Source organism: Ictalurus punctatus, chromosome 18, assembly GCF_001660625.3.
Source record: "Ictalurus punctatus breed USDA103 chromosome 18, Coco_2.0, whole genome shotgun sequence".
NCBI classification, from domain to species: Eukaryota; Metazoa; Chordata; class Actinopteri; order Siluriformes; family Ictaluridae; genus Ictalurus; species Ictalurus punctatus.
In genome coordinates, this window is record NC_030433.2 from 20,756,956 (window position 1) to 20,784,183 (window position 27,228).

Sequence of the window (27,228 nt, forward strand, 5' to 3'; positions counted from 1 at the left end):
TTGAATGAAACTATAAAGTATTTGAATCTTTATTTAATATTTAGTTATTTTATTCATGAATAAAAAAGTAAAGCAGATTGGAAACCAGATTTAATAGGTGTAGATGCAAACGATCATTTTACACAGAAATGGCCTCTGTCTTTCTTACAATCTTACTTTTGTGATTATTCAACTGTGACGCATTTTGTGACCTTCAGTGAGATAACTATGAAAGCTAATTCTATGCTTTCTCATAACTTAGACAAGGGGCAACATGGAATCGGAAAAGGATAGTAGCGCTATGCTGGATTCGTGTGGAATTTATTTCAGCTAATTCACGATTTCCCACACGGACCTAAAAGGCATTTTTAGACAAGTACTTTTAAACTATTTAGCAATGACCCTGAAAAATATTTGAAAAATTGTGTATCAGTGTGTAATGACTGACTAGCACAAGCTGCGTCGAGATAAAAAAAAAAAAAAGACAATGTAATGTAAACATTTCATTGTGTGCTAAAGATTGCTGCATGAAGTCATTCATCATTAAGAAAGCATTATTTAAGTATACACCAATCATTAAAACCACTGACAGGTAAAGTGAACAACATTGATTATCTCGTATTAATGGCACTTGTCAAGGGGTGGGATATACAGCGCTGTGAAAAAGTATTTGTCCCCATTTCTTCTGTTTTTGTGTATATCTCATACTAAATAGTTTTAGATCTTCAAATGAAGTACGACATAAAATTGGAGCAAAAAAAGTTATCCAATATTTATCACCCATGTGAAAGATTAATTGCCCCTTTTAAATTAAAATCTGGTTGTGCCACCTTTAGCAGCAATACCTGCAACCAAACGCTACTGATAACTGGAGATCAGTCTTTCACTTAGTTCTAGGACTAGGATTTACTCCTGTGCTTTGGATCATTGTACAGTTTTACTGCATAATCCAGTTGCACTTAATTTCAATTTATGGACGGAAGATTGGACATTCTCCTTTAGGATTTTCTGGTAGAGAGCAGAATTCATGTTTCCCTCAATTATTGCAAGTTGCCCAGGCCCTGAAGCAGCAAAGCATCCCCACACCATCACACGGCCACCACCATGCCTGACAGTAGGTATGAAGTTCTTTTTGTGGAATTCTTTGATTGGTTTATGCCAGATGTAACGGGACCACCATCTTCCAAACAGTTCCACTTTCAACTCATCAAGCCACAGAACATTCTCCCAAAAGGTTTGAGGATCATCAAGGTGTGTTTTGGCAAAATTCAGTCAAGCCTTAATGTTCTTCTGGTTTAGCAGTGGTTTTCACCTCACCACTCTTCCATAGATGCCTTTATTGTCCAGTTTCCTTCTGATAGTGGAGTCATCTACAGTGACCTTTATTGATTCAAGAGAGGCCTGTAGGTCCTTTGATTTTGTCCTTGACTCTTTTGTGACTTCCTGGATGAATGGTTGCTGTGTTCTTGGAGGAACCTTCCACTTTGGGGAAGGTTCACTACTGTGCCGAGTTTTTCCATTTGGAGATAACAGTTCTTTGGAGTCCCAGTCATTTTGAAATATCTTTGTAACCCTTCCCAGACTGATGTATTTCAATCACCTTCTTCCTCGTCATTTCTGGAATTTCTTTCAATTTTGGCGTAGTGTGTAACTGGATAAGACCTTTTAACCAACGTCATGCTGTTGAAAAAGTTCTATGTAAGTGTTGGTTTGATTGAACAGGGTTTGCAGTAATCAGGCCTGGTTGTGTCTAGTCCAGCTGAACCCCATTATGCTTACTACAAAAGCTTACTACAACAGACTACATTGCATGGCAAAGTAATAGTTGATTGTCAATATTAAAAATAACAATTTATTAAATTAGCTATTGAACACTGGAATTTATATTGTTTTTGTCATCGCTTAGCATCATGCTTTTGTTTTTATATATTAATGGCAGCTGTAGTTTGGACAACACTGGTACACTGGTGCGACACTGGTATTCATTCCAAATGAAAGAGCCCGTTTAAATATAATCTTCATTAAGGAGAATAATTGTAGATACTGGCAATATTGTTGGATATCCTCTGGATGTAGCCCCCCACCCAACACACACACACACACACACACACACACACACACACACACACACACACACACACACACACACACACACACACACACACACACACACACAATCAGACTGTGTCTAACTCCACAAGACCTCTGAAGCTGTGCTGTGGTATCTGTCACCAAGATGTTAGCAGCAGATCCTTTAAACCCTGTAAGTTCGAGGTGGGGCCTCCAGGGATCAGGCTGTTTGTCTGGCACATTCCACAGATGCTCAGTAGGATTGAGATCTGGGGAATTTGGAGGCCATGTTCAACACCTTGAACACTTTGTCATGATTCTCAAACCATTCCTGAACAATTTTTGCAGTTTGTCAGGGCGCATTATCCTGCTGAAAGCGGCCACTGCCGACATCCACATGAATGCCAGAGACCCAATGTTTCCAGCAGAACATTGCGCAGAGCATCACTACTGCCACCATCAACTTACCTTCTTCTCATAGTGCATCCCGGTGCCATCTCTTCCCCAGGTAAGCGACGCACACGCACCCAGCTGTCTACATGATGTAAAAGAAAACATGACCCACCAGACCAGGCCACCTTCTTCCATTGCTCCACGGTTCAGTTCTGGTGCTCATGTGCCCATTGTAGAGACAGGGGTCAGCATGGACTGAGTCAAAATGTGTCTTAAAATTCTGGCTAAAAACATGTGAAATTACAACAAAGGCATATACATCTACATTCAACAGACAAGAAAGTTCACATGCATCTGTCCTCTTTCTGGGGGGATAGAAGACAGCTGGGGAGAGGCAGCTGCTTCCCATGGGGCTGGGTACCTAAAAATATTATAAAACAGCTCATTCAGTCAAGCAGCTCCAGGCATAACTGACCCATTCTACCCAGGATCCTAGCGGAACCTCACACTGGAACCCCACATATACCTACTGTAAATGCCAATTCATTCTTGAGGGCACCATTTTTTACATGGCTGGAAGAATTAAGAGGTGAAAATGAAACTTTTACATTGATAAAAGTGATTTAGTAGTTTTAGTAGTACTACGTCTAAAATATGTAACGGAACGGAGGTATCAGAGCCTTATGTGACAAAAACAAAAATGAAACTTCAAGAAAATGCTATGTATCAGACAACAAGTACAGTAATAACTTTCACTGCTATTTCTAGGCTCTATATAATGTGATCCACTTGACCAGACTTTCATCTGTCTTCCTAGGGTCTCCCTAGAGTCTTTATCAAAGCGAGATTGAACATAATGCACTCTTTTTGAATCAGAGGATTTGACCTCGATCAGGATCTAAGGCACACAGTTACCCCTCTCTACATTCCCAGTTCAACAATGCTTTGGTCAACGGGAAATCTCAGCATGAAGGGTGACATTGTAGTCAGATCTTTTACATTGCTCACCCAACCTCAGTGTCTGACCTCACTAATGTTCTTGTGGCTGAATGGACAACTGCCCACAGCCTCATTCCACAGTCAAGTGGAAAGACTTCCCAGAGGAGTGGAGGTTATTATAACAGTAACATAGGGACTCAATCTGGAATGGGACGTTCTAAATCTTAGGTACAAACACTTCTGCATGCTGTTCTAGTAAATTTAAAAAACACAAGCGTAAGGGGAAAAGTGACTTTGATGGTCTTAATTCTAGAGCACAATCACCTCATTTGAGGACTGGAAATCTATGAAGCAGAGTTTGAACAAAGTCTCTAGGGTAAGGGGTTACTATTCTCTTATGTTGAAGCATCTGGGGCAAGAAAGTTTTTTTTTTTTGGGGGGGGGGGTTGGATATAATGGGAATCATTCTTTCAATATGATATGATCCAGTAGAGGGAATGTGAAGAATGCTCAGATCCAAAGGAAACTAAACACATTCACCCCTATTCACCTGTTCGAGGTATCATTTGCTATATATTAGAGTCGGGGTACTCGATCCTGGACTCGAACTCGAGTCAGATTATGAACGAACTCGGAATTGTCACGCACTCGTGTACATTTGTACTCGAACTTGACACGGACTTGGACATTTTGGGCTTGGGAATTTTTCAGAGTATATGTACCTTATGTACCTTAATAAGCAGAGAGTCCTGAACAGGGGGTACCGCATGGTTTGCTGTTAAGGTTGTCGCTAGCTGTACAGCTGCTATTCAGTTTACAACTGAGTACAAAATTTTGTACACCCTCCTTTTGAAATGAATAAAAACCAACTGTATGTTTAGGTTTCATATGCGTTCTTTTATTATCACGATTAGCCTAAATGGTAGTTTTCAAATTGTTTTAAAATATAAATACTGACATTTTAAAACTATATATATTTCCGAATGTAATATATATATTCTATACAAATTAATCAGTTGTATGTATTGAAGGACAGAGGCACAAACTAGAGACTGTCACCAGTCATTCTAATTTTTCTTTTCTTCTCTTGGCTACATACTGTATCTGGTATGTGTAAGTGTGTCTTTTCGTTATTTCTGTCCTATACTACTATATAAATAAGATATATATATATATATATATATATATATATATATATATATATATATATATATATATATATATATATATATAAAATAAAGAAGTCAGCTATTTTATGGATCCCTGTGAGAGAACACTTAATCGTTTAAAGAGCATTTTACTAAACTTGTGTTACACTTATTTTTAAGGAAGCAGTTAGAAGGTGTCTGATGGCTTGCTGAGAAATGTCCACTTTCAAACTTCTAAAATAACCAGAGTAATTGAATAGGTAAGGAAGAAAAACACTCCATGTCTTGCTGGTGTAGGATAATAATCAATGACTGAGATACTGTTATCATCCTGAAGTTGATTATTTTCCTAGAACACGTCCCAAAGTGTTCCTCTTATACCACAGCAATTTGCCAACAATGATTTTTTTTTTGGTTTGTTTACTAAAGAACAACATGTCATCTTTTTATTTTTACATTTAATGTTGTGGAACTACTGTCACTAGAGAAACATATTAGAACCAGCATATAAATAAGCTGTGATTTGCAGCTGCTCTACTGTCAGAGCTACTGTTATAGAAAGTGAATCAACATGTTCTGACAGTCCAGAATTCAATAATATAGTCCATATAATATGGATATTTATGTATAAATATCTATATTATATTCTACATGTTCTACTTTTTCTTCAGGTTGTCTTTTCATTGCATTTCCCCCCCCAGTTGATTGTCATCTATTCAACAAAATTCTGTGATGCTTATGATTGAAAACCGAAACACTATGAATAGCATTTAGTTGGTATTTTTAAAGCAGGAACAAGATGTCTGGTACAAGTGTGGTTCGATGGTCAGACCTTGAATGGAGAGCATGCTGAGAAACTCTGGCTATATTTAAGCACATGACAAAACATTATGAATGGAAATGGTTGTGAATTTCCATCCTGACACTGAGAAGTAGGTCATAGGAAATTTATGACACGCTGTGATCATTTGAATATAATATAAATTAATATAATATAAAACAATATAATATTAATAATATAATAATATAATGGGCGCACGGCGGCTTAGTACTTAGCATGTTGGCCTCACACCTCCAGGGTTGGGGGTTCGATTCCTGCCAATGCATTGTGTGTGGGGAGTTTCCATGTTCTCCCAGTGTTGCGGGGGTTTCCTCCGGGTACTCCGGTTTCCTCCTCCAGTCCAAAGACATGCGTGGTAGGTTAATTGGCATGTCCAAAGTGTCCGTAGTGTGTGAATGGGTGTGTCAATGTGTATGTGTGCCAGGCGATGGATTGGCACCCTGTCCAGGGTGTCCCTCGCCTTGTGCCCGATGCTCCCTGAGATCAGCCCCAGGTTCCCACGACCCTGAAGGATAAGCGGTACAGAAAATGGATGGATGGATGGATAATAATACTAAGGGTATTAAAATCTCATAAAAAAAAACATCCTGCTATTTAACAAAGGAAAACATATAATAATGGATGAGTTTTATGTGACAAGACGTTTATTTAACATTTATGGAAGAGGTCTCCCAGGATCAGCACAGACGTAAGGTTGTAATGTGAAGTTTTCTGGTATGGAAAAGGTTTCGGGGCAGAGGAGTTTTACACTTTACAGTTTCTCAGTAACAAGCTTCATTTTTGTCTTATTACGACTGTTTATAGCTGCTGTAACATAAGTGATAACAGGAACTAACTTGTTTTGCTGACATTCCACAGCATTAAATGTATTATTTATTTATTTATTAAACTATAAACTAATTTAAAAATAAATAAATAAATAAAATCCCACGTATGACACGTTTTGTTGATAAATAAAAAATGTGGGCAGATTGCTGTGGTATATGAGGAATTAAACACTTCAGGACATGCTGTTATATGAAGATATGGTAACAGTAACTCCACTTCACCACAACACCTTGTTGTTGATTATTTTCCTGGAACAGAATGACACGGAGTGGTTTATTGCTTATGTGATAAATGAAGGTAAAATGCACCGATCGATATGTTAGTAACTGAACTGATTTCTAGGCAGAAGGAATGCTCTTTTTTCATGTAAATTTAATTGAGAAAGAGTACAATTATTGCTTTTTAATTATACTGAACTCCAGTAAAGTACAAAATACTTACATAAGTATAAAAACTAAGTACTGTACAGTTACTGAATTATTATTATTATTATTATTATTATTATTATTTTTTTTTTTTTTTAGCTCTGGTGCTGATTAACCTATATACCTACACTTACACAATAAGATTAATAATAGGTGTTAGCTGTGTTTAGGGTGGTTTTATGACAAAAAAAATAAATAAAAATCCAGCATGTGTTTGTGGAAGCCTGTTACTGTGCTGTAAATAGAACAAGGACACACTCCTCTGGCATGTGGCAGTTAGAGCACACAAGCCCATCCATCCATCTTTTTTTGGAGTATGACTTCATGTACGTCGTCGTCACAGCACTCCTGGCACACACATGACTCATAGCGACTGAAGCTGGATGCTACTGGAATGTTCTACCCCAGGGTATAAAAGTGGCATGCTGAGTGCACGGAGCCAGAAGCAGCGAGACAGCTGAGACGAGCACACAAGAGAGCAAAGAACCAGCACAGCAACACTGACCATCCACTGATCCAAGATGCTTTGCCCAAGCACATTTCAGCCTCCCTTCAGCCCATTCGTGGACTTCAACTGGCCGGTGCGCAGTCTTTGGCCTGAGACGAGACCTCTGTTCTTCCAGATCGAACAAGAGATGATGAGGCACATGCAGGAGATGCGACACAGCTTGGAGTTCATGGAACGCTTCCACAGGAGGATCTTCGATGAGATCGACCAAACCTCACCTTCAGCTGTGTTCAAACCCATCTCATTCCAGCTGGGCAAAGAAAGCAACCGCTTCGCAATAACCCTGGACACAAAAGATTTCTCCCCTGAGGAGCTTTCCGTCAAACAAGTGGGCAGGAAGCTGCGTGTGAGTGGAAAGTCCGAGAAGAAGCAGGATGATGGGAAAGGGTCATACTCTTACAGATGCCAAGAATTCCGGCAGGAGTTTGATCTTCCTGACGGCGTGAACCCTGAGGCGGTAACCTGCGCTTTAAATGATGGCCAGCTACAGATCCAGGCACCTAAGGAGACCTCTGCTGGGGGAAATGAGAGAGTGGTGCCTATTACATACACTCCTGCTGTGAACAGCCCTCCAGCTCAGACTCCAGAGCCGCAGAGCCAGCCAGCCCAGGAAGATTCCTCTAAGAACTGAGAACAGCATCAATAACGTACTATGCTGATAAATGACCATGAACTTTAGAACTAATTTATTACCAATGGTGTAGATGGTTTTGAGACCGTGTCCAGTTCCTTGCTGCAGTACAAACATGATCATTTACTGTTCGCTTATTTGATTTTGTTAGGTTTGGACTGTGGGGAATTACCTCAGTGTTAAAACATTTCACTGGAATAACTGGCTTATTCATGTTGTACATTATTAAAGTAGTTTTTCATCAAATAATTTTCTACTGGTTGTAGGTTTCTTCAAGAGTTCACCCAGAAGGATTACTATTTATAATTAAGAATTTACTAGAATTTACCAGATCCTTTACCTTTTTTTTCCCCTCTAAAAGTGTACATCATTTTATATGAGACATGTCAGGAAATGTCTAGAAAGTTTGATTGTTTTTTTGTTTTTTTTTCTTTTTTAAATAATAGAAATGCTAAATATTCTAAAGGCCAGTAGACTAAAAGCTTTAAAAGCCTTTTAAGACAATGAAAACTAGGAGTTACATCAAAAATGACCTAAAAAAATACAGATAAAGCAGAATTAGCATATCAGAATATCTTCGCTAATCAACATGAATATATTCTCGGTTTTGAGCAGGAAATACGATAAACAGCAATTGCACACTGGGTAACTGTATGAATTCCTCAAGGATTCTTTGGCTGGTTGATAGTTCTACCTTTGTAAATGGGTTCTACTTGTATAATTTGTTGTGGGGTACTACAAACCCACCCCTCAAACTGCAATCCGAAACCTTCTAGAAGAGTACTAGATTTAAAGCAATATCTTTATATATATAATGAGTCTTTATTGATCACATGTACATTACAGCACAGTGAAATTCTTTTCTTCGCATACCCCAGCATGTTATGAAGCTGGGGTCAGAGCTCAGGGTCAGCGCCCCTGGAGCAGAGAGGGTTAAGGGCCTTGCTCAAGGGCCCAACAGTGGCAGCTTAGCAGTGCTGGGGCTTGAACCCCCGACCTTCCGATCAGTAACCCAGAGCCTTAACTGCCAAACCTCCACTGCCCCCAATTATGATTACCAACACATGGTGTATGCTGCAAAAAACTGACACATTAGCAAGTGGAAGTATCTTCTGAACACTGAACCCCAAGTTGCTCCCGATGGCAAGTTAGCGCCTTGCATGTCAGCTCTGCTACCATTGGTGTGTGAATGGGTGAATGAGACACAGTGTAAAGCGCTTTGGATAAAAGCGCTATATAAGTGTGCCATTTACCATTTATTTCCTATTATAACATTGCAACAAACCAAATGTGTTTATTAAACCTATTTCTAGACACTTCTAGATGCTTGAAATAGAATAATTCTATTGGCAGATAATTTTTCTGATTTGAAGCATTTATTTCTAGAAATAAACAAAATAGACTGCCAATAGAATAGGACAAATTAAGCACAATACCCACAACAAAACAAAACGAAAATGAAGTGTCTAGAAATTGGTTTAATCACCTTATATTTGGTTTATTGTAATATGATAAATTTATTTCAAAAATTTTGACAATATTCATGTGATTTTCACTTGATACGATATACTTTTCCCAGTATACTCTATTAAATATCTAGACTAATGTATGCATTATATGTATGTGTTTCGGTATAAATTCACAAACACAATGGAAATTATGAATCCTGTTATAATGGTTTGTCATGTACTTAAATCTAGCAATACTTTCTCAGCATGCCAACAGCTGTCCACCATCCCACATTAAATACCAGACGTTTTATTCCGAGCATTAAAAATAACGGTAGTGAAATGCTCCGAGGACTGTCTGCCGTTCAAGGCCTCTATGTGTCCTGACATCAGGTTTGAATCAAAATCTAAAAATAGACGGTACATACACATTTGAACACATAATTGTTTTTAATTAATTGAATTATAACCATTAATGTATGTCTACGTCAGTCAGGAAAGTATGAATGCCTGTACAAAACTTGTGATGGGACCATGACATTGCGGGGACAGGACCAATTATGTCTGTACTTCCTTCCAGCCATAGACAGCAAATGAAACAGCTGGTTTGTGTAACTGTTGATCCAAATAAAGCGCTACGAAGATCTCACTTTGAGAATCGTCATCTTTATACGCTTTATAACACGGGTCCATTAGCTAAAACATCTTTTAGATTTCAAAAACGTACACATGCCTGTAAGCAAAAGGTGACATGCACATGTTTATATATCCGGGCCTTTAAGAAGACGAGATAACCATAGCTACCCTAGCTAAGTCGTGGCCACACTAGCGAGGATGTCACTAGCGAGGCTGAATATGTAGGCTATATTCATACACTCACAGTCCACTTTATTAGGAACACGTGTACATTCACGCAGGTATCTAATCAGCCAAGCATGTGGCAGCTGTGCAACGCAAAAAAATCATGAAATTCATCACTTAAATTTGGTTGCATATTGTTATATTTGATGCGTATTTTCATTTGGTTGATGGCATTTTTATTTTTTACTTATCCTATATTTTGGGTACAATTTTATTTATATTTTGCTTCTACGAGATGATGCACTTGAAGGATCAGTCTAATTTGATGCAAAGATTTGTACATTAGCAGGAATGTAGCACAACATGGAGGTGAAAGCAGCGGTCTGTTTATTTAAATGTGAAAGTGCGATAAAAATATGTTGTCCCTAAAATCAATGCATAATCGTGATAAATAATCGAGATCTCAATATTGATCAAAATAATCGAGTTTATATTGGCACCCTGTCCAGGGTGTACCCCGCCATGTGCCCGATACTCCCTGGGATAGGCTCCAGGTTCCCTGTGACCCTGAAAAGGATAAGCGGTATAGAAGATGGATGGATGGATGGATAATCGGGATTATCATTTTGGCCATAATCGTGCAGCCCTAGGTTCAATAGAGCAAACCTTAAGAATGTAAAAGAGTTTATCTGTGAGGGCGAGTCCACATACAGCAATTTGGTAGGACTTAGAGTTTTCTCTTCCCTTCTTTTATTTTTTTATGTCAGTAAAATTTACTTGTGCGTTAAATTTGCCAAATATACCATGTACCGCTGATATAATGAAATGAGGCAATAGGGCATGCCGCTTGATAATAACCCACCGCAAAAATACTGCGCCTCTTGCGCTTCTAAATAAGTACTCTCTTTACTTATTTATTGCTCGAACCGGACTCTTTCCGTTAGCAAATATGTTTACCGTTATTATCTCTCTCTCTCTCTCTATATATATATATACCCGTCGGTATATATCTTAGTTTTGAAGCTGTGATCCAAGAAACACCAATATCTCTCCCCTCGCAGAGGCGAATTTCCTGGAACTTCTTATAAGAAATCGCTCCATGTAATACTTCTCTCAATGTAATACACGCATTTCTTATATCATTGACTCCCTTCCATACAGACAGCGATACACTATGACTTCATAAAATTCTAATTCTAAATTCTTGAAGATTCCTACCAGTCAATGGTAAGGCTACATCGGTCTTTCGCTCTGCACTTCAGAGTGAAACGTTTCCACGAGCGTCCTCCGGTTTGCATGTTGTCCAGAAAAGCTGAAAAGACTTGCGCACCCCAGCCAGGAGACGCCAAATTGTCGTGGAAATTAGACAACACTCGCGGACTTGTCCCCTGAAGGTATCTTTATTACAGAAAGATGGTTAATACAGGATAGAGTAAAGCAGGATAGAATAATGAGAGCGCTCTGAAGTGCTTGTGCTGAACCACTACTATATATATATGAAACGCAGCGCATGACGCACTTCTGCGTACTGATAAGAAGTGGTTTGAGGCAGTTCAAACAGGCTTTGTTTTAGGATCTTTGAAGATGTTTAGAGGAACCTTGAACAGAAGAACATGTTTGTGTCTCTGTAAGCAGATAAACATTCTGTACCGATCTCAGTGACATGACATGGCCTTCTTAGGCGTTCTCCTCAGATGAACAGAAAAAGAACAAGAACAAAACTATTACAAAGTAAAAATGAGTAATTTCCCTCACACTCTCTGTACTGTTCTGTTTGTTTGGCATTTGCACCTTTGGTAAGTGATGGCCCATTCATAAAGGGAGGCATGAAAGACTGGAAACACATTCACCAAAAGATTGAAATTCTCATGTCTTTGGACAATGACACTGTGATAAACAAAGTTGCAGAGACCAGTGCATCGTTCAGGCGTTTATTAATGTTTTAGGGTTGGCCATGCGTCCTTGAAGCTACACTTATGCAGAGGAAAAAGAGACGAAGCCGTGATTAGAAAGTTATACTGTGAAAATAATTCTTGCAGAGAACAGTGAGATGCTTGTTTTATTCTTTATTTGCGTTTAAGGATTGGATATCTGTGAACGATTTTGCACAGAATATATATTCAGATATTGCAGAAAAGGACATTGTGATGTTTTAAAGAATAGTGCTGGAGATTTACTCTTTAACTAATGTTCTCATATTTGTGTTGAAGTTGTAAAGCAGCCGTTTCCTTAACTTATGCAAAGGACAACGAGATGATGGTGTTATTCAAAAGTGCAATACATTTTATTATTTTTTATTTTATTTAATATTTTTTCATTTCAAGGTTGATATTTAACACTATTTATTTATTTATTACAGAAAATAGATTCTGATACTGTTAAACATGACATTGTGTTGTAAAGAATACTGTATTTGCACTGCATTGGAAATGATATTTTTGAAAAATATACTGAATTACAAGGCTGTAGCGAACAGTGCACTACTGCAGGCTTATATACTGAGGTTTTAATTACATCCTTTTAATATAGTCAGTCGTGAACTAAAGTGAGCCAGTCTAAGGCATGAAACTCCAGGGCTGAAAATGAGTCCCAGTCTGGCCCTGCGTGACCCTATTTTCTTCTTCTTCTTTTAATGTCGGTTGGAAAACCAGTTTAAAGGTGCATTACCGCCACCTACTGGACTGGAGTGTGGGCAGTAGATTGGCAGAAAGAATAAAGTGGAAAATCGTAATAATAATAAATAAATAAATAAATAAAAATTGTGACAAAACAATACTACATACATAAAAGAAAATAAAAGAGATAAATAACTATATACTAGACATTCCTACTAGATTACTAAAGTCTCTCACTTATCCCAGTATTTTTTAGATAGTTTATTAGGGGGCGGTGCATGCGTGACCCGATTTGTAAAGCTCAGTCCCAGTTATCGCGATAGCTTCATTCTTAGATCGGTCTCAACTTCCGGGGCGGGGCTAAAAACTTGCTCATAAATTTCCCGGCATGCAGTTCGCGTTTTCCTAACAAGCTCTGCCTAATTGACGGTTAAGGGTATAACTCCTAGCGTTTCCTAGCGATGCTTTCCGCATTTTGACTTTCTGAAACCGTAGAAAGTTTCCACCGGACTCTATTACAACCCCTCGATGACTTTAGACTACGTTTTTATGAATCCCGAGCTGCTGCAGGTATGAAGGAGCTGATTGAGGAGACCCCCGACAGCGGGTACAGCTGCGCCGTGGCGAACCGCTTCGGCCGCCTTCTGGATGACGAGTCTGACCCTTTCGACCTGCTGTACCAGGCCCAGATGAAAAACGAGAAACGGAAGAAGAAAGAAGAGCTGAAAAAAGTCGTCACTTCGGCAAAACCCAGCAAAAAGGAGTCGCAGAGAGACAGGAAGGCAATCGTTCGCGTCGAGGATAATCCCGTAGACAGGGCTGTTGCAGGTAAGTGTAAATAACGCATGCGCAGTGAGTGAGTAATTAACGCATGCGCAGTGAGTGAAGGAGACCGAGCGCGCAGTTCTATTTTTATGACTTTTCCCCCAGCCCAAAAGCGGCCTGTCCGAGCTACACCTGAGGACCGAGGAGAAAGACACGTGACCTTCAGTGAAGCTAAGCTCAATGAGGGTGAAGTTTCTCTGGGCTACTCCATCGAAAGGTGAGCGTTCTCTGCTTTGCTTTTACTTTAGTCTTGGTGAGTTGGAGGACATTATACAGGATGACTTCATTGTCCCACACTCTCAAAACAGATTTGTTTAAAAAGTGTTCATACTCGTTGTCCCTCTAAAACAGGGGTGTCCAGTCTTATCCGGAAAGGGCCTGTGTGGGGTCAGGTTTTCATTCCAACCAACGTTAGAGCACAGTGAAATTCTTTTCTTGGCATACCCCAACATGTCAGGAAGCCGGGTGGCAGCCCCTGGAGAACAGGGGGTTAAGAGTCTTGCTCAGGGGTCCAACAGTGGCAGCTTGGCAGAGCTGGGGCTTGACCCCTGACCTTCTGATCAGTAACCCAGAGCCTTAATACCATTCCCCCTACCAACCACTGCCTCCCCCCTACAAAAATAAATAAATTATGACTTAAAATTTGCATGTCATATGAATTTCCCTTTTTTAAAAAAAAAAAAAAAAAAAAAAATTCTAAATAAAATGTAAATCGCTTACCCATGTGTAGGATAAAAATGTTTTGTACATGAAATAAGACAATGAATCTTCCAATGTGTGTATAAACCCAAAATGTTAACCTTCAGGGCATAAGTACTTTAATATTGATCTAAAATGATAAATATCATTATTGTGCAGCATTTAGCAATGATGTACAGAATTTCAGCTGTATGATAGGAGGTTTTTAGGCAGTTAAAAGAAAAATCTATATAAAAAAACACAACTTTATTGGAGTTGGGCACACAAACATTTTTTAAGGATTATTTAGATATTTTGTGTACAAAGTTTGTGAAGATATACTAGAGATTCCACAGCGAGAATAGCAAGGTTTTTTTTTTTTCGTATTTATCTTGAGAATTTTATTGTACTGATTGTGACTAGAGAGCAATAGAAATCACGATGGTTTCAGAGAGAGAGAGAGAGACTCTCTGATAAGGAGTGTACGTGCACTCCTAAACACGTGCGCGCGCACACACACACCCACACCTTATACTCTGAAGGCAAGCATTAGTTTAAATTCACTGATATGGTGGCAGACCAAAAAGACTTATTAAAGGCATGAACATGTGAATAAATATTAGTGACATTAGGCTACATTTAGCTGACAGGACACAGGCTGAATGGCGATGCATGGTGGCCCATTCGGAGGTAGTTTATAACACTGCAATGCGTTAGCATCATTAACAAATAACTGGCTATCGCAAACATTTCCTGGAGCATAAGGCTAGCTGGTTTCACGGCCACAATGCCAGCTGTCTCAAATATAATATAGGACTGTCTTTCAGGTGCTTTGCCAAATTCCAGGTGTTTCCTCACTTTGTTTGAAATGAACGATAGCATCGGTTACACACCGGAAACCGATACTAGCTTTCCTCTCTTTTCCTCTCAATGAGTCGGGGAGGAGCTAAACTTGTTAAGCTAAGCTAATGTTGTGTAGTTTTTCCTGTGTGCTTGTAGGCGTTCTTCTTCACCACTTGTGGACCGACTAAAACACTTGCGTGTAATTTGCTGCCCCCATCAGGTCTGGAAGAATCGCAACCTCGGTACAATCGGTACCAACAGAAATGCAGAAAAACAAATACCGTCATGTTTTAAGAATGTTGGTACCGAAGTAACGGTTCTCGTGACCTCCCTAGTCTCGGGTGATGTGGAGGTTATTTACATGTTATATTTTCCTAAAACAGCCTTAAATTGACTCTCCATGAAGGTGGACGCTAGGCCTGAATGGGTTACCCAGCACTAAATCTATTAATTAAATCTCAAACATTAAAGTTTAAAGTGAAGAAAAATGGTGTCTGATGTAGCCCTGTGGCTAATTTTCACATCAAAGTAAGAGTTAATTAACATTTCAATTACTTAAAAAAACCTTAACATTTTGAATGCATCTTTTAATGAAATTGAATATAGCACACTCCTATAATTTCTTATTCATTCGAAATTGGCTCTCTTGACCTTTCTCAGTTGGGTTTTAATGCATACACATGTGGCTATCTGATCATGGCACAATAGATGTTTTTCTTCTGCGCTATTAAGATTTGCGCTATTAAGGCTAAAGTTCATACACTCTAGATTCTTAATGTTGTCTATACTGACTTGATGTACTTAGGCTTGCTACAGTACATGTTATACGTGTTTTTATATACAACTAGAATCTATATATAACAGTTAGTTTTGTGCCATTTTTGGCTAGTTGTGTACTTTCTGAAGTCTCTGTACCCTTTGTTAGGCCTGGAGAGCTCTTTGATCGAGCAGCACGGGGAAGAGGAGGTGGAAGAGTACGTGGGGTCCGAGGTGTTGGATATTTCAGATCCGCTGATGGTTTTGATACCAGGGGGAAACGGGAGTTTGAGCGGCACAGTGGCAGTGACCGAGCGTAAGAATACAATGCCGTTTCTAACAGCGTACAGTCTTGGTGGTGACCTCAGTTGAATGTAATATTAGTGCTATTTTTATGCAGGAGTGTTCGGCCTGAGGAGAAAAGGGGTGGCAGTGGACCTCGCAACTGGGGCTCCATGAGGGACCATGTAAGGTAAAGCATGTGCTTTTTTTTAAAAATAAAATAAAAATTAAAAAATTACATTTTTTTTAAAAAATCCAATAGGTTGCTTATTCAATTAGTTTTTATTTGTATAGCGGTTTTAACAATAAACATTGCAAATGAGCTTTTATAGAAATCCGTATGTACGTTTAGAGCCCTTATGAGCAAGACGGTTTGAATGGAAAAATATATCTGAAATTACCTTGAGTAGAACCCGATTCAAAAAGGAGCGCACCCTCTTCTGGGTGACATCGTATAGTGTGATTTCTCCATCTGTATACAATGTATAGAGTAAAAATGAACGGTGTTCAGTACTACTGACTGCGCTGTAATCCACTACTCCTTGTAAACGTGTTACATTGCTACTTCTACCTAGCATTTACACCTCCGCAACTCTATAGCAGTTCAAAGGTCGTCTACCTCTGAGAGAAGGGGAAAGGTCTCGATAACCTTGTAAAGCTTAAGCTGATTGGCCGAGATCATTTCTGCTGTGATTGCACAGAGTACTGTGGGCACTAGCAAAATCTTGTCTCACAACCTGACTGGTGGATGCGGGTTCAGTGGGAGTAAATGCATCCACGTTTGCAGATTAATCTGCACGAGTCGACTTTCAGGAAATCCACCAAAGAAAGCCGAAGATCAAAACACATTCCGCGTGATGAATAAATGCACATGGTGCAATCTATAAATAAATGGGTGAATGAATAAATGTTTGGATTGCAGGTTTTGTCTTGTTGTTGCATCATGTTTGCACATCTTATTTTATTTTTGTGCAACTCTTGTTTCCTTTCAGATTATGCAACAAGTATACCAATAAATACAGTTGCTATCACTTTTATTTGCACAGTTTAGCCGCCTTTTAAACTAAATTTGTCCAACGTCATGTGGTTTGTGTTCATGATGCAGCTTTTATTTTTCCCTCTTTTGCTTCAATAGTGCAGTGGCTGAGGGGGCACATAATGAGGAGACCGTTGAAGGCGAAGAAGTACCAGATACAGCAGAGACTGAACTGGAAAATGGGTCAGATTTACTTGTCTGTAGAAGAAATGGCAAGAGTTAGCTGACGCTTAAGCCTGGATTAACGTACTTGTTTGGCCTCCAAAGAGCTTTGTGCAGTGTAGATGTTTTTGAGTTAAATTTGTGTATATATTTGTATTTGAAGTATTGACTGCTCAAGAAACGAACCAAATTACATGTAATGGGGGGGGGGGGGGGGGGATTCTGAAAATGGTGAACTTTGATCTTCAAATAAACTGCTTTCTTTAACAGCTTCCTTTTCGCTAATCATCGTTTATGGATGCACTGCCAGAGTTTATGCTGCCAAGCATTTCGTTTACACTCTGCTAGCTGTTCTAACACAAACCTCCTGTGTGAGTGGGGCTTAACATTGATTTACACTCATTGGCTAGAGAGATTTGGGTTGACGCTCCCTGACCAGGAAGTAGAGTCTTCATTGGTGTGAATTCTGGAGAGCGTTCTGAATGTGGTTCTCTGTATAGTTAGTGTTTGTACTTTTGTAGTGGAAATTACTTACTTGGTCAGTATATTAGTTCATAATTAATATGAGTTTTAGGTAGTCTTGTACTACTTTTTAATTTTTATTTTTTCCTCTCCCACTCTAGATGAGCTCTCACTAGCCCACACGTGAGATTTGTGCCGGAATGGTGAACTTAAACTTGCAGAGTGGAAATCAAAACTCTGGCCGCGTGTTCATAAACCACGATCGGAGAAAAGGAAGCTTAGAAAACTGTTAACAAAGAACGCTGTTTATTTGAAGACCATGTTTAATTTTTGCCGTTCCGTTTCAGTGGTTTTCTCCTTTCTCACCGTATATTTTTGTTAATTTCTTGAAGACTTCAATACGTTTGGTACAAATACAGGTGCATCTCAAATTTGAACATGGTGGAAAAGTCCCCCCCCGTAATTTAATTCAAACAGTGGGACGTTCATATATTCTGGATTCATTACACATAGTGAAATATTTCAAGCCTTTTTTTTGTTTTTATCTTGATTACAGTTTAGCTCATGGATATCAAAAATCCAGTCTATCAAAATGTTAGAATAAAGAATTTATTATAACTTAAAGAAGGAAAAACCCATGAAGTTTGGACCATGCTAATGTGGTACATGAAGTACACAAGAGTTGTGGTGTAAGATTCGTTCTATTCCCGCAGGCCCGTTGATGCAGAAGAAGTGATCGAAGTTGCTATTGAGATGTCTTTGGATGAATGGAAGGCCATTCAGGAGCAAAGCCGACCAAAGGCAGAGTTCAACATCCGTAAGGCGGACACCAAGTTGCCCCCCAAAGCTGTGGTGATCCACAAGTCCAAGCGCCTTAAGGTGTTCTGAATGATCTTGCATAGACGGTTACAGATGTGTTGCCTGTTTGCACATATTCACTTCTTTGCCATCCGTGTTGTGTATAAGGAGCGTGGCCTTGGTCTGAACGAAGAGGACCTAGTCTGCCGGCGCCCCACGAACGACATCACTTGTCAGGTGGACATCAACTTTGGGAGTCTGGGGAGGCCTTCTCGAGGGGGCCGGGGTGGGCGTGGGGGACGAGGCCGTGGGGCTCCTGCCACCCAAAGATCACTTCAAAAGGATAGTGAAGTGGTAAGTGTGCATGAGAACATGCACGCAATGCTTATTTACTTTTAGAAACTTTTTTTTTTTTTCTTTTTTTAAATTAAATGGTGTGAATTACGCCTCGACTTGCGAAACGTAGAAGTGAAAAGTGAAGTTATCAGGGCGATTCCACTAAAATTAAGCATCTCGGCTGCTGTTCACCACAGAGCATGTGTAAGTTATAACATATTTTATTTCAATTGTAATGGTGTAATGACATCAACCTGACATGCGTTATGTATATCTGGCCATTTTCACAAGTCCGATTACGTTCTCTCGGGCTCTTGGCAACGGATGGCTCTGGTATCGCATTTATTCAAACTCATGATCTCTTGACGATTGGGTGAACACTCTTGCCGTGCCACTTATTAGCCTCTATTATAAGTTTTTAACCGATTTGTCCGAGCATCGCCTCATTACGAAAGTGGTGTGATTTACATGGTGGAGAATTACCCATCATCTTGATGCTTATTTTGATGTAGCCCAACACTCGGCCAGTAAAATTCCGCTTTGGTCTTCCAGCCGCCTGCATCGGGGTTCTGTTTATAACTTTCTGTAAATTTTTCTCGCGAAAGCCGCAATAATGGCTTTTCAGCAATGAGCTGCGACCAGTCGCGCTGACTGATGGAGAGCATGTCGATATGTAGTCTCACACTATTGCATTGATCTGAGACTCTGTGCTGAATTACCATGAAATTGCCAAGTTTAAGTTGTGCAGTATCCTCCGTGATTAACACCCCCTGCTCGTAATGTGTATACAGAAGTACTGAGAGGCCATGTGTTTATCCATTTATTTCCTGTTCTCAATCACAACATGCACCTTTTCCTCACAAAGAACAACACGCATAGAGAATTTTATTTTTTTTATTTTTGTGCTGCAGGATGGTCTTGGATCATCACTTTGATAATGCTCAATTCATTCATTTGATTCAGCAGTAAGATTTGGTGCGATTGCTCCACGAAAGCCTCAGGTTCTTCACTAAACCACCTATAAATGGTGCACGTTAGCTATAGATATAACACTAGAGCTACACATTTAGCCTTCAGCAGTGGCTCTCATCTCAGTGGCCCAGGTCATCTCAACTTGCCTAGATAAATGATTCGTGAAGTTTAGGCTAAAAGATCCTATGTTAATGCGATTTTAAGCCAAGTACATGTAAGGATGCAGTTCATAAAACGTTGCTTAAGAGTACGAGAGAAAGCGATTAAGAGAAATTTGATGGGTGGTTTGAAACAGTTGATATCTTTCTATTTCAGTTGTCATTTTTGCTTTTCACAGCACGTCTCATTCACTATGTTCTGTCCCCGTTATAAAGTTACGAAATGTACGCAACTCTAATTAGATTGAATAATTGTGGCAAATAACTTTTCTTTGAAGTACCCTCTGTGGTCACACCATTAGAGAAACCAAGCTATAGTCTCGTGGAAAGGTTAATCATTTAATGTGTGTTTATTTCAGGGTTGTCACTTTGCTTCATGTCCGAATAATATTTTCATGCCTCAGGCTCCGAACCCAGATGACCCTGAGGATTTCCCTGCTCTGGCTTGATGAGACCGACGGTACGGAGTCAGCAGATGACTCCTGGGACTCGAACAGCACTTGAGATTGTTGTTTAAAACTTAAAAAAAAAAAAAAAAAAAAAAGATTAAACCCACATTTAATTAACTTGGGTCTCGGTGGCCTGTGTTCCCTCCCCAGACTGAATTACTCTCCCTCAGACCTTTACGTTTACACTGTGATGCTCATTCTAATAGCTTAAACGTGAAAAATAATAAAGCAAGCAAAATAAATGCTACGTCTCATTATTCTGACTCTGACATTTCAAAAGTTTATATTTCTGAGCCTGTGTAGTGATGGGTAATGGCTATCAGGATCTGCTTTGCACCAGATGGCTTTAAAATTAATATATCTGAAATTGCTTCCAAAAAGTTGGAAAGATTCTGCTGCACCCAACATGAACACTGTACCATGTCTTGATATTGACTTACAGTCATGGAAATGATTTACTACTCTTAGAAAATACTTCATTGGATCCAGGCTGTGGATGTATATTAATGTGACCTTCGTTTATAAATGACAAATCAAGACACGTTTGCATTATAAAGTTCTGACCTTGCTTTTAACTTTCAGTGGTTCATTTAATTTATTTCATGCTCAATTAATTTGGTTAGCTCAGCAATGTTTTTTCACTGTTGGTCTATTTTTCGTTTGGGGCATGGCTTCCTACATTACCCACAATGCTGTTTGACGAATTGCTGACGGCGGTGCAGTGGGATTTTTGACCTCGTTCATCTCGACCTAAAGAGAGCAGTGCTTTCAGTCGTTTTTAGCCTCTTATCTCATCTGTACCCTCTGTTCAAACAGATCAGCTTCCAAAGCTTCAGCTTTCATCCTAATACATCACATTGATCATCTCCTAGATCCCCCCCCCCCCGCCATAACCAACGTATTAGCAGCAGACTCCCTCAACCCATCACAAATATTGCTATATAAACTTCCACTCATTTTCTGCACAGCTCATCCTATACAGGGTTGTGGGGAGCCTGGAGCCTTTCCCATGGGACTTGGCAGGGGGACACTCTGGACAGGGTGCCAACCCTTTCCAGGAGGCAATCGTGCACACACGCACCCATTCATGCATTGTGGACAATTTGGAAATGCCAGTTAACCTACAACTGGAGAACCCAGAGGCGATCCCCAAAACGCTGAGTGAACAAGAATCTGGAGATGGTTCTCTGCATACCAGTCCTGACAAGGTGCTGGGGGAAAACATGTAATGATAAAACTGTATCTGATTTTGATCATCAGATATCTTTAAATCTGAGAAGTTTGAAATGTAACGTTTTTGGAAAGTCTCGAGAGATTGGTTTGTTTGCGGACAGATGTGCTGCCATGTGAGCATGCTGCCACTAGGTGGAGCTTTTACACCGATTTGAATGTTGAGCAGTCATCACCGGGGCCGTTTGAAGTCCCTGCCTATCACATGAACATCAGATGATGAGGCAGTGTAAATAAGCGTGTATTCTGTTGTGTGTGTGTATATATGAAATATGATTAATTTTGAGGTAACAACTGTAGAATATTTAAACTCTTTTTTAAATGTATGGTGTATTTTTGTCATGACTTGGAGTTTCCATTGTGGATGATTTGCTTACCACATAAATGCAAACCAGCCTCTGTTGCTCTTTGTTGGTTTTTGCAAACCGGCATGTTCAGAGAAGATCCCTGAATTGTTTTGACTGTTGCCAGATTAGTAGTTAATGTGTTTGTAACTCTTGGATTGACTTGGGGAAAGGCAATGTCATGTTTTATCTTACTGAGATAATGATAGGCTGTATTTGAAAAGAAAATGGCTAGTGCTTGTTGTCTGATGCATTTTTTCCCCCCTCTTGAGCGAGGATGCTAATGTTGTTGGTAGCAAATATGCAAATTGCCTGTCAAAAACATCACACACTTGCCTCAAACATATTATTTTTTTCCCTTTTTAGTTTAATGGCTGAAATAAACTTGTTTCAGTTGATAATATGGTTTAAATTTTTTGTATATTTAACATGGACCTGGTTTGCTATATTATGAAACTGTTTATGTAAAATTGGTGTTATAGAACAAAAAAAGACTGTCGTAACACATGTATGATTAAGGCATATGCCACAGGAACTCTAGATTTTTTTCTCGACCAAGAGTACAGTTTTACATGTAATTCTACAGGAAGTAGGAAGTGCTCTTTTTGCTTGCCAGGTTACTACAATTAGGGACACACTGATTCTGTTCAGGTTACAAACTGATAGCTAGCGAGGAAAAACAAACATGGGAGGATAAAGTGCGAGGAATCTGAGCAGATTCATGACATGTTGAAGTGAAAATATTTCTTTGCCAGTATTCCAACATTGCAATGTAGCTATAGCATCATGGGTATTTTTGGGACATTCACCAGTACAAAGTGTGACGTCCCACTTTACCTGTAACCCACTTTAAGTCACACAAGTGGCTCAGATTCTCTTCTGCATTACTGATGATGATGTATCTAATCTAGGGAGCTAGCTAGGCTAGTCAGTTACCTGTGATCAGTATAAAAAGTCTTCCAGCCAGACACGTTTCTATGTAAAAACAATAAAACATTGTGAAAGCAGCCTGGCATGGGTAAATTTGTAAATGTGTCTTCTTATGCATTGAAATCATTGAAAATGAATCTTTTTGAATCTTTTCACTCTTTTTGAGTGAACCATTGTTGTGACTCAATTCCCCTACTAGATCTTCTTACACTATATTCATCTAGCAGATTTTTAAGATGTTCTGATGGGTTTCTACTGTATGTCCCTCGATCCCGTTTAAACACTAAGAGGGATCGAGCTTTTTCAGTTGCCGCCCCTTGTTTATGGAATCAATTGCCACTGGGCGTCCGTCCGCCTCGCACCGGAAGTGATCATTTTTAAAAAGAGGCTGAAAGTGTAGCTCTAGTCCCAGGCACACAGTCAACAGAAACAAACTCCTCGTTGCGTTTCAGCTCTTCATCCTTCACTATTCCTTATATAATTTATTCTGTAACATTTAATTTACCATTCCCGTGATTTATTTTTCCCACTTTTCATTTACACCCCTCTAAAACGCGCCCTTGAATTCGCCAAAGCGAACAGTCACAAAGCTCCTCCTCCATCTCGTACGGAGTTTCAGGCAATATTGGCTGAAAAAGAGTCGAACTTGGGAAATTTACCGGAAATACTAGACCATCCGGGTACCTTTTGGGATACTCGTTTCGACGTACTAACGATTTGGGACACGCTGATTCTAATCTCAGCTACCATTAGGGACGGATCGCAGGCGAAATGGGACGCAGCGAATAACTTTCTGAAAATTCCGATCCTAGCTACAATTCCAAGACGGTGGCATTTCTAGCGACGTAGATCTTTGTGGGAAGTGACACTGTTGTGTGCAAGAATTGTGTTTAAGTCGTCCAAACAATGAAATATAATGTAAAGGTCATAGGTTATCGCTGTTTTCTGTCATGTTGACATTTCTTTGTGGATGGGGAAACAGACTGACAGCAATAGAGTGGACAAAATATTTAAAAATAAATAAATAAATAAATGAAAGAACAGCATTCGTTTTCGAAGTTACCCACGTCGGTGTGGACTAGGGCTTTCATTTTGTGTCATCCTAAACCAGCAGCTACACTATAAGCTCATCTTAACTGTTAGCCTCGTAACTCCAGTACAAAAACCAAACGTGAGTTGTTTACTGCGTTTCGTTTTTGGTTGAATTTATTCCTTTAATCTGAGCAGAAGGCTAAAAATCTCTACTATCTGTATTAGAGGTTTCTATCTGTCGGATGCAGTCAAAATGAGACGATTTATAACTAAATAGCCTGCAGCAGGGTGCATATGGTATATGTGCATGAGAAGCATGATTTAGTGATTTGTTTCCCTGCTGTCCAAGTCCTTGCCTTATTTGTGTAGTGCATCTATCACTGCTGAAGGTTAATGTCCTACTCTGTGATGGAGTGTTTTAAACCTGGCAGCTCGCCTACTGTTCAAACACACACTGAGGAGTGCTTTAGATATTTGTTGTTTATTATTCAAATTCTGCAAACCATGTTTTCCAGATTAACACGATGTATTTTTTGCCCTCTAACAGTCTTGTACAGGAGAGTTAATTGTAATATGCTCTTTGATACGCCAGCAGACAGGCTAAGGTTAACTCTGACATAACATGGGGGGTGGGGGGGGGGGGGGGTAACCATGCCAATTATTCAGGCTATTAGAATAGAGTAATCGTTAATTGAATTACTCAAAAGTTTTGCGCAAAAAATAATAACAAGCCTACAGTTTTACAGTGGATGAACAAGAAAGTGTGAATGTTACAACAGGGCTACGCTGTGCAAGATAACTGCGGCACAATTCCGGATTCAGAAGGTGTTAATTAACCCCTTAGTGAATGGTGTTGCCATCTGGCAACGATTCATTTGTCTCCAGTTTTAAAAATAGGTAATCATACAACACTACTATTTTCCTATTTTTAAGGAGGCTTTAACTTTGACGTGACATAAAATAAAATCCAACCAGGAACGGCTTGTAGTCACATGACATGGGGGCTCTCAAAAGGTCAGCGGGCTCTCAAAATGTAATTAATTACTTAATACATTTTTCATTATTTAAGCAAAACTACTTAAAGGAAAAAAAATTGAAACACTATCCGAGAAATTAACATTTATTTTTTGCCATTTAAACAATTTTCTATATGTTGAGTATTATGTTCAATGGGAAAATGTCATTGTTGCCATAATAGCAACAACGTAGGCACTAGGCGTCTTTAATAGAATATTTCAATTGTTTCCACATTCAAAGTAAGAAAAACATTTTGGAATTTCAAATATTTTGCAATTTATTTTCTAAATTTTGCTTCAAGTGAAAGAATTAAGACTTCATGAGAGAAGATTGAAAATGTACTTCACCCAAAACAGGTTTGGATCAGATTTTTGTGTGTTTTGAGTGAGAAAATCCATCCATATGCTTTTTACAACTGTAATTCCTTTCTAGACGATGCAACTGTTACTTGTAGCGTCCTAGGTGGCAAAAACACTGCAACTTCTGCAGTAATTGCGATTGTAATCGCACACATTGTTAGTTTTGACTATATGGTACTTTCCAGCATTGCGTATTGTTGAAATATGTCAACAGTTTACCAACAATGTCTGTCTATTGTTATTACTTGAACTAATTAAAGTATTAAAAATCCATAAAAAAAAAAACACAACATTTTTGATGTTCCTGTTATAAGAAAGCAATGCACCCCCTCCCCTTTTCCAAAGTGCATTAGTCTTTGTATAACAGCATGGTCTGGATTGTGTTATTCCACTTGTACCACATCAATTTACCAACCATTACAATGTCCATCCATCTTCTACCGCTTACTCCTTTTCAGGGTCACGGGTGAACCTGGAGCCTATCCCAGGGAGCATCGGGTACAAGGTGGGGTACACCCTGGACAGGGTGCCAATCCATCGCAGGGCACACTCACATACACACTCTCACACCCATTCATTAACTACGGACACTTTAGACACGCCAATCAGCTTACCATGCATGTCTTTGGACTGGGGGAGGAAACCGGAGTACCCGGAGGAAACCCCCGCAGCACGGGGTAGAACACCATTACAATGTTTAATTTATTAATAAGAAACATTACACAATGTTAAATGTAACTATAATGTCTTTAAAAGTAAATTGTAATAGTTGGCAAATTTCTGTAGTGCAGTGTAAGAGGAATCGAACACTTTGGGGTGTGCTGTTGCAGGTAAATAATCACATTCGTGATGGTAACAGTAACTTTTCCTAAAGCAGCAACGTTCATCGTAACCTCAGCTGCGCTTCCTCAAACAACGCTGTCTATCAAGCTGGAAGAAATTCTTGCTCTCTCATATCTTTGGCTGTAGCTCAGACCGTTTTACAGACACATGCCAAAAAAACGTGAAGTTCATCTGCAGATTTGTAAATTAAAACAGCACAGCGAGACTTCTGTCTGCCAGGAGCCCGGTGATTTCTCTCGGGTCTGAGCCAGGAGAGTTTTGGCTGAGTATGATGTGTCGGTGTTTGAAGACAGTCGGGTGGTGTTTTAGCGGATTGGGCCAAGAACCTGCAGCTGGGTTACGGCAGTGATTGTAAATGTTAGGCTTAGGTGTTCTCTTTTCACTCGGTGTAATAAACACAGGCGTGAGCTCATCGCAGCTGACCGAGTGAATCCAGATGGATGAAGTCGAAATACGTCAAGAATGCATCTGTAGCTAAGCCCTGATTTTCCTTTATCTCGAGTATGCGCCTCCCGTCCCCCCCAATCCCTCTCCCTCAGTGCGTCATTGTTACTTTCTCCCCGTCGCGCTCTTGCTACGATGCGATTTGAGAGATCTCATGAATTATGTACATAATGGGCTTTCCGCTGCATTGGATTCATGAAGGCTCAAAAGACCATGAAGAAATTGCTGATTGATTTACAGCAAGAATGTATACACTTCTGATTCCTTGGAGAGAGAGAGAGAGAGAGAGAGAGAGAAAATACTTTATGAAATGGTGTAAAGTGAATAAGCTTTGCTGCTTTAGCTGAGGTGTGTATGTACTGTGCAAAAATTGCGTAAAGAAATGCTGTAGAGCAAAGATGCCTTCAACAATAACAAAATGAAATGTTTGTACGTTAATAAAACTACTATAAAGGGCAGTGAACGGTAATGAATCGAACAAACTCAATATATCGTGTGACGACCCTTTGCTTTAAAAAAATAAAATAAATAAAGATAATTAGTAGTCTCAGTTTGTTATTGACACCCTAAGCGAGCGCGCATTATTAATTTATTCTTTCTTGTTTTCTCGACATAACAAAAAGTTGTTTTCTCGTGAATAAATCTT

The 27,228-nt window shown here is 39.4% G+C and overlaps 3 protein-coding genes across 4 annotated transcripts in view; 2 read left to right on the plus strand and 1 right to left on the minus strand.

Moving 5' to 3' along the window:
* slc26a1 (solute carrier family 26 member 1) overlaps positions 1 to 27,228 on the minus strand; it is a 269,764-nt gene that overhangs the window by 40,668 nt on the left and 201,868 nt on the right. The window lies entirely within an intron of this gene.
* On the plus strand, positions 7,053 to 8,011 carry hspb9l (heat shock protein, alpha-crystallin-related, b9-like). Its single transcript, XM_017493284.3, has one exon. The coding sequence runs from the start codon at positions 7,145 to 7,147 to the stop codon at positions 7,760 to 7,762; it is 618 nt and encodes a 205-aa protein (XP_017348773.1). The 5' UTR covers positions 7,053 to 7,144; the 3' UTR covers positions 7,763 to 8,011.
* Positions 11,248 to 20,625, plus strand: zgc:103482 (IHABP4_N and HABP4_PAI-RBP1 domain-containing protein). Of its 2 annotated transcripts, XM_017493279.3 has the most exons (9): positions 11,248 to 11,405; positions 13,188 to 13,454; positions 13,557 to 13,668; positions 15,898 to 16,044; positions 16,129 to 16,200; positions 17,146 to 17,229; positions 18,384 to 18,549; positions 18,637 to 18,822; positions 20,294 to 20,625. In XM_017493279.3, exons 2-9 carry the CDS (start codon positions 13,199 to 13,201, stop codon positions 20,381 to 20,383), a joined length of 1,113 nt encoding a protein of 370 aa, XP_017348768.1. In that variant the 5' UTR covers positions 11,248 to 11,405; positions 13,188 to 13,198; the 3' UTR covers positions 20,384 to 20,625. The 2 variants fall into 2 exon arrangements, with proteins under 2 accessions (XP_017348768.1, XP_017348769.1); XM_017493280.3 differs by lacking the exon at positions 11,248 to 11,405 and having other exon boundaries at positions 13,013 to 13,454; positions 20,339 to 20,625.